Source organism: Artemia franciscana, chromosome 7, assembly GCF_032884065.1.
Source record: "Artemia franciscana chromosome 7, ASM3288406v1, whole genome shotgun sequence".
NCBI lineage: Eukaryota > Metazoa > Arthropoda > Branchiopoda > Anostraca > Artemiidae > Artemia > Artemia franciscana.
The window spans coordinates 55,634,193-55,646,692 of NC_088869.1; the positions used below are offsets into that span (position 1 = coordinate 55,634,193).

Below are 12,500 nucleotides of genomic sequence, written 5' to 3' on the forward strand. Positions count from 1 at the left end.
AAAAGAAAACAAAAAGAAAAAAAAACCTGGCCATCCTCTTCTGCTTTCACCATTTGCGTCAGCGCACGTTTCACTAACAGGAAGAAATACCTTTTCCCATCCAGATTTGCTATAGCGCCAATTCTTAGAATTTAAAATCATTGTCCGCTTTGTGGCATACGCTACTATTAAACAATATGTCACGTGATGGACTTGACAGCCATAGCCACAGCTCTGAAAAGAAGATGAAGTATTGTGAATACAAAAAAAAACTCGTCGTCAAGGATCTACAAAATATGTATGAAGAAAAGAATGTCAAGTACTGTCATTCAATGTAAAAATTCAGAATAAATGAAGAATTGTATCCTTATGGCTATCTAAAGAGTTTCTGAAACTAGCAATCGATAGTTTTAATTCAGTGACACTAGCTAGAGAGACTGAAAAGATCAAGAAAATCAGGCCTTTGGCTCTTTCATATGGTTTTATGCAAAGTAAAATACCAGTGCCGCGAACAACTTAGCCTTACCAAGACGAATGAAAAAATTCAACAGCGGGTCTAAAACTGGCACAACAAGCAATACTCGAATACAATAAAAGATCTAAAGCCGAACTGGCCACCCATGACAAAAACAAACATAATCTATAATAACTAAAAATCGAATAAAATCGGAAACTAAAGAAATAAAAAGCAAACAATTTTATATATATATATATATATATATATATATATATTATATATATATATATATATATATATATATATATATATATATATATATATATATATATATATATATATATATATATATATATATATATATATATATATATATATATATATATATATATATATCTATATATAATATTGTAATATAACCAATATCAACATAGCCAATGTCTCTGTGTCCACCTTCACTGATTTTATCACCTGTAAACCTTTCCTTGATATGCTATAATGATGACATCCTAGACTTTAGTCGAATTCTTCAACGTATCATCGAAATTTTTGGAATCCTTGAAGTGGAATATCTGAATGTTGGGCTTGAATTCAATTCCTCCGAATCTGGCATTGCCCTGTTTAACTGGAAAATAGATTCCTCTGCACCTTCCATCACGCTTGGATCTAGTACTGATCAACTTATAGATCAATGTATCTAGGTCTGCCCATTAGCTTCTTCCATCCGACACACACGAAAACTTTTTCTTTAAGAAATCAGACATAGAATCTCAGCAGCTTACGCTTCCATTGTATCTTGTAAACTTCGATTCAACCGACCTCTTCTAGCATGTCTATATAATGCTGTTGCCCTTCCCTATATTCCCTACACCGCACCCTTCTGGAAACCCCTAACTAAAACTGACAAGAGTAAAATCAGTTCCATGTTCTTTCCCTTTGCCAAGTATCTGCTTCATCCGCCTTTGTGGTATAGAAATTCGCTCGCTATTACGAAATTCAAGGTTTTTGACCCAGAGGATGCCGTGGACAGACACCAAGGTCCCACCCTGGTCCTCACCTTATGTTTTGCTTGGATAGCAAAACATAATAGAAAAATAAACGGGAATGTAAATTATTGGTCCCACACTATTAAGCACTGATGTGTTGTGTTTTTCTTTTTCCTATGCTCCGTTTTGTTGTGTGTTTAATTGTGGCGGGTTTTTCAATACTTTTTAAATAATAATACAATTCATGTAAGATTGTTTAAACGTTATTGTTCTGCAGCATATATGGTATGTCACCGTTATTAAAGTTTTTTTTTTCACGCATATATTATGTAAATTATATTCGTTCGCTTATAAGTCTTTTTTTTATATTCTGGTTTCTTTCGTATATTTGCTTGTCTTGTGTTTTGCAAAGCATTTAATTGCTGTCTTTATTGTTTTATTATTTTGTTTTCTTTTACTGCTCCGTCTTCTTGCTTTTGCATGACGGGTTTTCAAATAAATAATAATAATATACAATGTTGTCTTCACGTGCTTGTAACGTTGAATACGCTTTGCTTTCTACAGGGAAAATATCTTCGTCGTTTTATTTTTGTCTTTTCCTTCTACTGGCCGAAGTCCTGTTTGTTTTCTTCGTTGTGAGATTTCTTTCTCTTGAATACAAGTATTGTACCAGTCACAAACGTTGAGAAAGGGATGGCCACAAAAATATTTTGATTTAAGAAAATAGCTGTCATATTTCCATGATGTCGGCAATAAAATTTTAACTTACCATAGTTGGTTTATTGTGATCACCAGGGAAATCTGATTATATGATTTTGGTGCACTGGTTCCTAAACAACATTCAAAATATTTCAAGAAATGTCTAAGGAATAATATTCAAAACGCGGGCTAAAATTTCTACTGGCAAGTCATCATCAAGTAAGTGCAACATCAAGTCACACGAGTCCAACACAGCTATAGAACAGAATAGAATATATTTATTCACTACAATAGCCGGAGCTAGCATTAGCATGTCATGACAAAAATAATTTATACCTTCAAAAACACTCACAGGAAAATTTAAACAAACAATATATTAATCAAACATTAAATATTAGTCGCGTCAATATTATTAAAATGACGGGTAAAATATGGAACAAATGATTTGCGATATCTCTCAGTACTATATGCTGAGCAAGTCAGTAACTGTGGACAATTGTTTTTTATTTGTCGACAACTATGCACACTTCTTCTCCGTATCAATATATTCAAGCTTATCCTTCCTTATGGCCTCCTTCCAACTCATTTGGGGAGGACCTAGGTTTTGTTTGACCATAGATGGTTGGCCGAAAGGAAAATATTTTGCATCTTCAAATCGTGATAGAATCATATTTTTCGTGCAAATTACTATTTGAAATTCGGTTAGTCAGATGAATACCCAAAACAATCCGTATAAAATTCCTCTGGAAAATATCTAACAAATCCTCCTCCGTCTTTCAGAGCACCCAGGTTTCAGAGCCACACTTGACCAGTGTCATTACTACCTTTTTATTTATTTTTTTTTTTTTTTACTTTGGTTACTCTGAAGCAAGCAGTGCTTTCTGCAGAAGTTTTGGCGACATGTTTTGCAGGGAAAGTTTTGGCAGCATGTTCTAGTACGAAGATTTAGGTGAAATTTGCAAATTTTCACCAACATGAATACAGGCATTCACCCCTAGGTTGAACTAACATAGAAGCAGATCAGGGTTAATTCTACTCTGTTAAATTAAATAAAACTGAAGGCCTAATCTGTACTTGCAGATTTACATTCAAAATAACGCATACAACTTTATTAATACTGAATAAGGTTTTCAATTTATTATATTATTTGACATTACCTTCATATTATTTATGTATTCATTTTAACTGTTATTTAAAAATAAAATCAAATTTTTAAAGAATTTGAATATGTTTCATAGCCAACGAGAGCTGAGATGGGCCAGAGGTATCATCCCTTAAAATATTCCCCAGAAAGAAGGAAGTGGTCTGAAATATCAGAATAGATTTTAGAGTCATGATTTACTCGGTTTTACAAGGGAATTCTTCAGAAATTTTTTTAAATATATAAATATATATATTTTTATAAAATATTTTTTATATGCAGGCAAGCATATTAATGCTACTTTTATGTTAAAATTAAAAATGAGTCTGAAATAAGAGAAGAATCACCCCCGCACTCATATTACCCCAGTCCAAAACATTCCTCAGAATGAAGCTAAATTAGCCATTAAATTCCAATGTATTGGTATAAAAGATATTTCTTTAATAGTTTCTAATAATAGTTTCTAAATATTCTTTTAATTAAATATTCTTTCAGTTTCTAAAATATTGCTCGGTCAACGATTACAGAAAAAAAAAACACCTTTACCTATATATAAAAAATATTTATTTGATTATTTTTAATTAATGTCAAAAAGGCATACTAATTAGATCTCATATCTTTCGGTACAAAGCTAAATTGAAAGACACTATGTCCCTCCATGTTATCAAAAATGCATATCTGCAATACCTTAGATATAGCTCTGGGGACGGAGTTTAAACTTTAAGGTAGTGTTGGAAAAGGAAGGAGAGGAGGGGCAGGGGGACTCCAATTTTTTGTTGGAGGGAGAGGCTAAATATAAATTTTTCTCCGATCAACCTAACTGTTTTTACACAATATGTCACTGTAGGACTTAAAATCTATTCATGGTTAAGTAGCGAGATAAATCAAAAGCCACTGGATGTTGCCAGGTTGTCAAAATAGCGCATCTGCAATATGTTGGGAACGGTACAGCTGAAACTTCCAGGAAATTTCTTGGGGCGGAGGGCCTTGAGGAACAGTTAGGGGATGCAATTAAAGCTTTCAGGTTGTGTAGGGAAGAGGGAGAGGGATGGAGGTAGGGGGCTAAAACTATTATGTCTCCAATTCAACCAAAAGTTTTTTACTATAAGGTCCTATACAACCAATTATCAATTCGTCATTACGTAGCAAGGTAAATCAAAAGACACTAAGTGTCACCAGATAGTCAAAACAGCGTATCTGCAGGATCCAGAGAACGGCTTTGTGGATCAAGTTGGAACTATCAGAATTTTTTTTTTTGGGGGGGGGGCAAGTTGAAATTGGAAATTGACTTGAGAAAGGGGCAAAGAGGAAGGATCTATATATAGCAGTCTCCAATTTGCTCAAAAGTTCCGCCACTGCAAGTCACTATTGGGAATTCCCGGTGAAGTACGGATGTAAACTGAAAGATCCCAGGTTACCAAAATAGCGTGTATACATTATCACAGGAACAGCTTGGTTGATCGAGATGAAACTTTCAGGGGTTGTTGGTGAGGCACGTGGACCTAGAATTTTGACTTGGGGCCACTGGGCAGCGGTAAACCTAAAGAAACTATATATCCAGGCTATCAAAATCACACATCTGTGACATCTCAGTAACGACTTAAAGGGGTCAAGCTGAAAATCGAGCGCTGAGTTGGAGGAGCCAAGGGGACTTCATAAGAAAGGGGACGAGGAAACAAATAAATTTGTAACTCTGATTCGCTTAAGAGTTCATGCAGTGTTAGCCCCTGTGGAACTTCGAATCTACTCAAGGTGAAGTAGTGAGGTAAATAAAAAGACAGTGAATACATCTACGCTATCACAATACTGTATCTGTAATATCTAGGCAACAACTCGGGGGATCGAGTGATCCCCCGTTTTACGGAGTGTTTATCAAGTATTACGTGTAGGGAAAGGCATAAGACTTCCAAGACATTCTGTCTCCTAAATATCGATTTACCCAAAAATGGCTAACAATTTTTTCCTTAAGACCTTGAAACTTATTTCCACGAGTTCTTGGGTCAAAGGGACTTTTATGTACATAAAAAAACTTTTTTTTCGATCAGCTTACTTGCTTGACTTTGACTTGTTGTACTTAATTGACCAAAAGACTTGGGACTCTCAAAACAGACCTTTAAATTTGGTCTCTCAAATCAACTTTAATATTACATTCATAAATTTCGGGGCCAGGTGGACCAGAAATGCAAAAAAGAACTTATGAAACCAATTTTGACTGTATTTTCTTGTGACACCAGTAAATGAGCCCAAAATATGTTTCATCTTTGGTAGGCCTGTAACTTATTTGTGAAGATTGGATTTACTGATGGGACAGCTGAAATTTATTTTCTATAATTGGCTCAAACTTACGGTTATGTGGACAGAGACAATGAAAAAAACTATTATGTTATTTATGACACGCAAACTCGACACAGACCCCAATTCGTTTCGTTTTCAACGAACTTACTACGCATGTAAACTGGGCCAAATGAACCTAATTGGAAAAAAGATTTTAAAAAATATTCGGGTGTGTCAATTCGTGAAATTCTGAAATATACCAAACACTGTTTTTCTAACCTTAGATTGAAACTTTCAGGGTAAGTAGACTAAGTCTAGAAGGTTTTAATGATGACAGTGCATCTGAGAAAAAAGACGTAATGATTTCGGTTCCTGACACGAAAAATTAGATTTTTTTACGCTGATCAGCTTTAAAACTTAAGGCCGTGTATAAACCTCAGTTTCAGGGCCAAGTGAACTTCAATTAAGACAAAAAATAAATAAACAAATCTGGTTGTATGTATTTGTGACGTCCGATTTTCTTTCCTCTTAAGACAACAAAACCTAACTCTTTTTTATTAATGATATTGAATGTATTTATTTAAAAAACTGACGACTATAACACAAAAAGATTCATTTAATAAAATTGTGGATTAAGAAACGTGTATACTCGAGGGTGTCTACAGGATATGGGTCAAGGTGGCTTCAGCCATAAAGGAGGATAAAAAGTGCCTAAATTTTTCATTCATAACGATGATAAACCCTCTCCGAATCCACCCGAAATTGTAAAAACATTATTTTAAAACAACTACAAAAAACTATTGCTAACTACTGCAAAATTCTAATTCTTAATCATAAAATGATAAAACGCTACCAATATGTTAACTAATACCATAACTATGTCAATGAAAAAACAATAAAAATTAATAAAAAATCAATAAAAAATAAATTTTTCAAAAAAAAAAAAAAAATGTGAAGACCGACACTTGAACCTAAGAGGAGCAGGTAAAGTCATATAATTAGCTGAACTTCAAACGAACAGAAATTACTATAAATGACTAAAATAAAACCCAAAAACCAACTGGAATTAAAAGGGTAATCTTAAGAAGCGCAAATACAAAACACAATACTACAGATGACTCCTAAAAGGAACAAAAAATAAAATGAACAGTCAAGCCAGATTTGAAACAAAAAGAAATTACCTTAAGAAGGTTAGAAGGGCAATAAAACTCTATACCTTTTCCCGGACAGAGCGTCATTTTTGGTTTATCGAAACAAAACGTAATTTAAAGCAGTTTCTCTTTTATGATTATAACATTGAAAAATCAAAATTGCTTAGCAATCCAGTAACTAATGTGATCTAACTGATTCAAAGAATCAGTCTACTTTCATTAGTTCTTAAATGTAATCTTGACAATTATGGCGATTTTCTTCTATTTTATTTGTAGATGTTTTGAAAAAAAAAATTAAAAAAAAATGTTTCTGCAAGACAAGTTTTTCAACGAAAAGTAAAGAGCTCCATTAAGCCAAGAATAAGCTAAATTAAAGTCGAACAATCTTCCAAGCGTAAAACTACCACAAATCACTATCAATAAATAAATGAAACTCAAAATGAACATAAGTTAAAATAAATAGCTGAGTCAAACTCAAAACGAGAAAAATTAACATGAGTAGGGCTGATAGCCCTATGCCTTCTCAAGACCAGAACACAATTTGCGCAAACAAGTTTTTTTTAACTGAAAGTAAGGAGCGACATTAAAACTTAAAACGAACAGAAATTACTTCGTATATGAAAGAGGCTGCTTCCTCATCAACGCCCCACTCTTTACGCTAAAGTTTGACTCTTTCTCTCAATTCTTCTTTTTAAAACAGTAAAAAACTTTAGCGTAAAGAGCGGGGCGCTGATGAGGAAGCAGCCTCTTTCATATATATCTTTCATTTTAATTTCTGAACGTTTTTGAATCAATGCATGTTTCGATTTTGGCTCTCCGCAGAGGAATAATTAAAACGAAATTTGCATTTTTTTTTTGGATAAATGGCTTTCTCATAATTTTGATCGAATGATTTTGAGAAAAAAAGAGCGGGGGAGGAAGCCTAGTTGCCCTCCGATTTTTTGGTTAATTAAAAAGGCAACTAGAACTTTTAATTTTTTACGAATATTTTTATTAGTAAAAGATTTACGTAACTTATAAATTAGCTTGCGTAAAGAACTTTTGTATTCTCATATTTTTATTACATATATGAGGGGGTTTGCCCCCTTGTCAGATCCTCGCTCTTTACACTAAAGCTTAAATTTTGTCCCAATTCATTAAGAATGACCCCAGAATCACAAAAGACGTAGAATAAATAGTTGAAATTAATAAAAATACTTTAGTGTAAAGAGCGAGGTATTAGGAGGAGGTGAGCCCCTCAAATGGGTAATAATTTTTGTTTGTTTTAAGTTTTAATGTTGTTCCTTACTTCCAGCTGAAAGAACTTTTTCATATTTATTTTTTCATTGTTTTTTTAAAATAATGCTAGTAAATCCTGCGCTCCCTTCATGGAGATGTTCTTCCCCCATGACAAATTATCGATGGAAAGTTCCCCCAGCATATCCCCATCTTCTCAGCCCCTCCCCCCAACCGAAAAAATCCTCCTGAAAACACATGTACACTTCCCAATAACCATTACTATATGTAAGCACTGGTCAAAGTTTGTAACTTGTTGCCCCTCCCACGGGGACTGTGGGGGAGTAAGTCGTCCCCAAAGACATAGTTATAAGGTTTTTCGACTACGCTGAATAAAATGGCTATCTCAGAATTTTGATCCGTTGACTTTGGTAAAATAATTAGCGTGGGAGGGGGCCTAGGTGCCCTCCAATTTTTTTGGTCACTTAAAAAGGGCACTAGAACTTTTCATTTCCGTTAGAATGAGCCCTCTTGCAACATTCTAAGACAACTGGGTCGATACGATCACCCCTGAGGAAAAAAACAAAAAAAAAAAAAACAAATAAACACGCATCCGTGATCTGCCTTCTGGCAAAAAATACAAAATTCCACATTTTTGTAGATAGGAGCTTGGAAATTTTGCTTCCACACTTCCACAGTAGGGTTCTCTGATACGCTGAATCTGATGGTGTGATTTTCGTTAAGATTCTATGACTTCTAGTGGGCGTTTCCCCCTATTTTCTAAAATAACGCAAATTTTCTCAGGCTCGTAACTTTTGATGGGTATGACTAAACTTGATGAAACTTATATATTTAAAATCAGCATTAAAATGCGATTCTTTTGATGTAGGTATTGGTATCAAAATTTTAAAATCCATTTTTTAGAGTTTTGGTTACTATTGAGCCGGGTCGCTCCTTACTACAGTTCGTTACCACGAACTGTTTGAAAAGGACACCAGACACTCGCGCTGTAATTGGAGTGCAAGGGGGAGGACTTCCCCCTTCATATATCAAGTAACAAAACATTTTAAACAAGTAAAACCACAATGAAAACATTTTGAACGTATTTTGTTTTCAGTAAAATGCAGATTATGTTCTGGTCTTGAGAAGGCATGGGGGTTGTCAGCCCTACTCGTGTTAATTTTTGCTCGTTTTGAGTTTGACTCGGTTATTTATTTTATGATTTAAATAAACAAAATACGTTTAAAATGTTTTAACTTTCGCTTTTGACTAATAAAAAGGGCACTAGAACCTTCAATTTCCAGTCGAATGAGCCTATTTAGAAGTTCCTACGACAACAAATGGCATCTCTAAATTTCTATCAGATGCATTACGGGAAAATACGAGGTTTGGGGAAGAGGGGGTTATCACTCTGAATCTTAAAAAGGACACTAGAACGTCTCAATTACAAATCCAACGAGCCCCCTCCGAAATTTATACGATCACCCTTTCTATATATACCTTATACGCCCCCAGGGCATAACTTACCTTGCGCAGAGAGCTGTGGGGGAGGAATGACATCCTCAAAGACATAATCCCCGGTCCTTTCAATTACGTTGAACAAAATGGCTATCTCAAAATTTTCATTGGATGTGCCTGGGGAAATGGTGGGCGAGGGAGGGGGGTTTGTTGTTCTCCAATCACTTTCCGCTATTAAAAAGGGCACTAACTCTTTCAATTTCCAAGCGCATCAGCTGTTTTCGAAGTTCCTACGACAAAAATGGCCAACTCAAAATTTCTATCAGATGCATTTCAGGAAAAAACGAGGAATGAGGGGGGGGGGTATCCACCCTCTGATCACTTTGAATCTTAAAAATGACATTATTACTTCTGATTACCAATCCAATGAGCCCTGTAGGAAGTTTTTACGACCACCCTTTCTATATATACCTTATATGCCCCCAGGGCACAACTTACAACCCTTATCCTGAGGGCTCTGGGGTGGGGGTCAACCTCAAAGATATATTTTTCGAACCTTTCAATTACGTTGAACAAAGTGGCTATCTAAAAATTTGGATTGGATGAGTTTGGGGAAATAGTGGGCATGGGAGGGGGGTTAATTGCCCTGCAGTCACTTTCGACTATTAAAAAAGACACTGGTTCTTTCAATTTCCAATCAAATCAACTCTTTTGAAGTTTGTAAGACAACAAATGGACATCTTAAAATTTCTATCAGATGCACTTCGAGAAAATATGAGGCGAGGGGGGGGGGGTATCCGCCCTCCGATCACAGTGAATATTAAAAAGGGCACCAGAACTTCTGTTAACAAATTCAATAAGCCCTCTTCAAAGTTTAAATGACCACTCTTTCTACATATACCTTATATGCCCCCGGGGCATAATTTACAACCTTTGCCCTGGCGACCGTAGGGGGGTTGTCATCCTCAAAGACATAATTTCCAAACGTTTCAACTACGTTGAACAAAATGGCTTTTTCAAAATTTCGATTCGATGTTTTCGAGGAGATAGGGGCGTGGGAGGGGGTTAGCTGCCCTCCAATCACTTTCGACTAATAAAAAGGGCAATGATTATTTCAATTTCCAATCGAATGAGCTGTTTTCGAAGTTTTAATGACAACAAATGGCCACCTCAAAATTTCTATTAGATACATTTCAGAAAAATACGAGGTATGTGTGTGTGCGTGGGGGGGGGGGGTATCCACACTTCGATCACTCTGAATCTAAAAAAAAACACTGAAACTTCTGATTAGCAATCCAATGAGCCCCTCCAAAGCTTAAACAATCACCCTTTCTACATAAACCTTAAATGCCACCAAGACCTAACTTACAACCCTTGCCCTGAGGGCTTGGGGGGGGGGGTTGTCACCCTCAAAGATATAATTTCCGGATCTCTTAACTACGTTGAACAAAATGGAATTTCATAATTTTGATAGAATGTGTCATCTAATAATTTTGATTGAATGCGGGCAAATGGTGGGCGTGGGAGGGGGGTTAGTTACCCCTCAATCACATTCGACTATTAAAAAGGGCATTAGCCCTTTCAATTTCCTATCGAATGAGCCCTTTTCGAAGTTTCTACGACAACTCCTTCCATACGAAGTGCCCTAGTCTAAAAAAAGGAAAACAAAATTGTGCCCACATCTCTCTTTAATTAGACCGCGCTATTTTGCTGCCTATGATAAATATAAAATTTACATATCTTATATAGTAAAACCTATTTACATTTCAGCCGCTTAGAGGGTGTGAGAGGGAGGGGATAGCACCAATCTTAACCTTGATTAGTCTTGTTATATTATTTTTCGTTGTGTTGTTGTTCCTGTATCAAAAATTTAAAAGAAAAAAAACATTGCATGAAATACAGATAAAAGTTTGGAATAAAGCACGAAGGCCGCTTAGGCCTTTTATAATTTAGGAAGGTAGTAGACCTTCTCACTTGCCAATGATAATTTCCCTTTGTTTTTTTTTAATTTGACTTGATAATTCACTTTACTTTCTGTCGTTTTATGATTAATCTATAGCAGTATCTGTTATCATTCGGTTTGATGTAAGTATGCATTATAATTTCTGTTCATACTAGGTTTTATTTATTCATACATAGTAATTCCGGTTCGTTTTTAGTTTGTGTTACTGTTATGACTTTGTTTCGACTCGTCTTAAGTAATAATATAACTTTTATTTCTTTGAAAAAATTGTTTTCGGAAAAGAAATTAAAATATGTATTACAAAAATTAACAAAAATCTCCTAAAATAATTATATATTAAACAAGAGCTCATATGGCACTTGTGACGAGATCGGAACCTAAAATCAGACTCGGTAAAAGGGTTATCGATTTTGCTGTTCTTTGTTTATTGGCAATTATTAACGTTTCTTTCATCTCGATCTCTCCACTCCAAACGTTTTCCAAGATTTCTATTTCCTTCCTCCATCCCCCAATATCATCGGACCCGATCCGAATTGAAAATGGAGCATCTGAGAAATGAGATCTTTCTATTTATCAAGTTTCATTAAGATCCGATCACCCATTCGTAAGATAAACATACCTCATTTTCACGATTTCTCCTCCCTCTAGCCCCCTCCCCAGATGGTCGAATCGGGAAAACGACTATCATCAAGTCAATTTGTGCAGGTCCCTGACATGCCTACCAATTCTCGTCGTCCTAGCACGCGCAGAAGCACCGAACTCGCCAAAGCTCTGGAAATCCCCCCTCCAACTCACCCAAAGAGAGGGGATCCGGTCCGGTTATGTCAATCACATATCTAATACTTGTGCTTATTCTTCCCAACAAGTTTCATCCCGATCTCTTCACTCTAAGCGTTTTCCAAAATTTCTGGTTTCCCCCTCCGACTCCGCCCAAAGTCACCAGGTCTGGTCAGGATATAAAATATAAGCTCTAAGACACGAGATCCTTCTAAATATCAAATTTCTTTAAGATCCGTTCACCCGTTCGTAAGTTAAAAATACCTCATTTTTCTAATTTTTCCGAATTTACCGTCCCTCCATCCCCCCAGATGGTCGAATCGGGGAAGCGACTATTTCTAATTTACTCTGGTCTGGTCTCTGATACGCATTCCAACTTTCATCGTCCTAGCTTATCTGG

General features: G+C 35.6%; 1 protein-coding gene across 2 annotated transcripts in view; it reads right to left on the minus strand.

The window, feature by feature from the left end:
* LOC136029483 (alpha-(1,6)-fucosyltransferase-like) overlaps positions 1–12,500 on the minus strand; it is a 105,519-nt gene that overhangs the window by 63,968 nt on the left and 29,051 nt on the right. For both annotated transcript variants that reach the window (XM_065707912.1, XM_065707913.1), the window contains exon 6: positions 27–213. In XM_065707912.1, the coding sequence (XP_065563984.1) occupies positions 27–213 (187 nt within the window). The remainder of the gene's footprint in view (positions 1–26; positions 214–12,500) is intronic.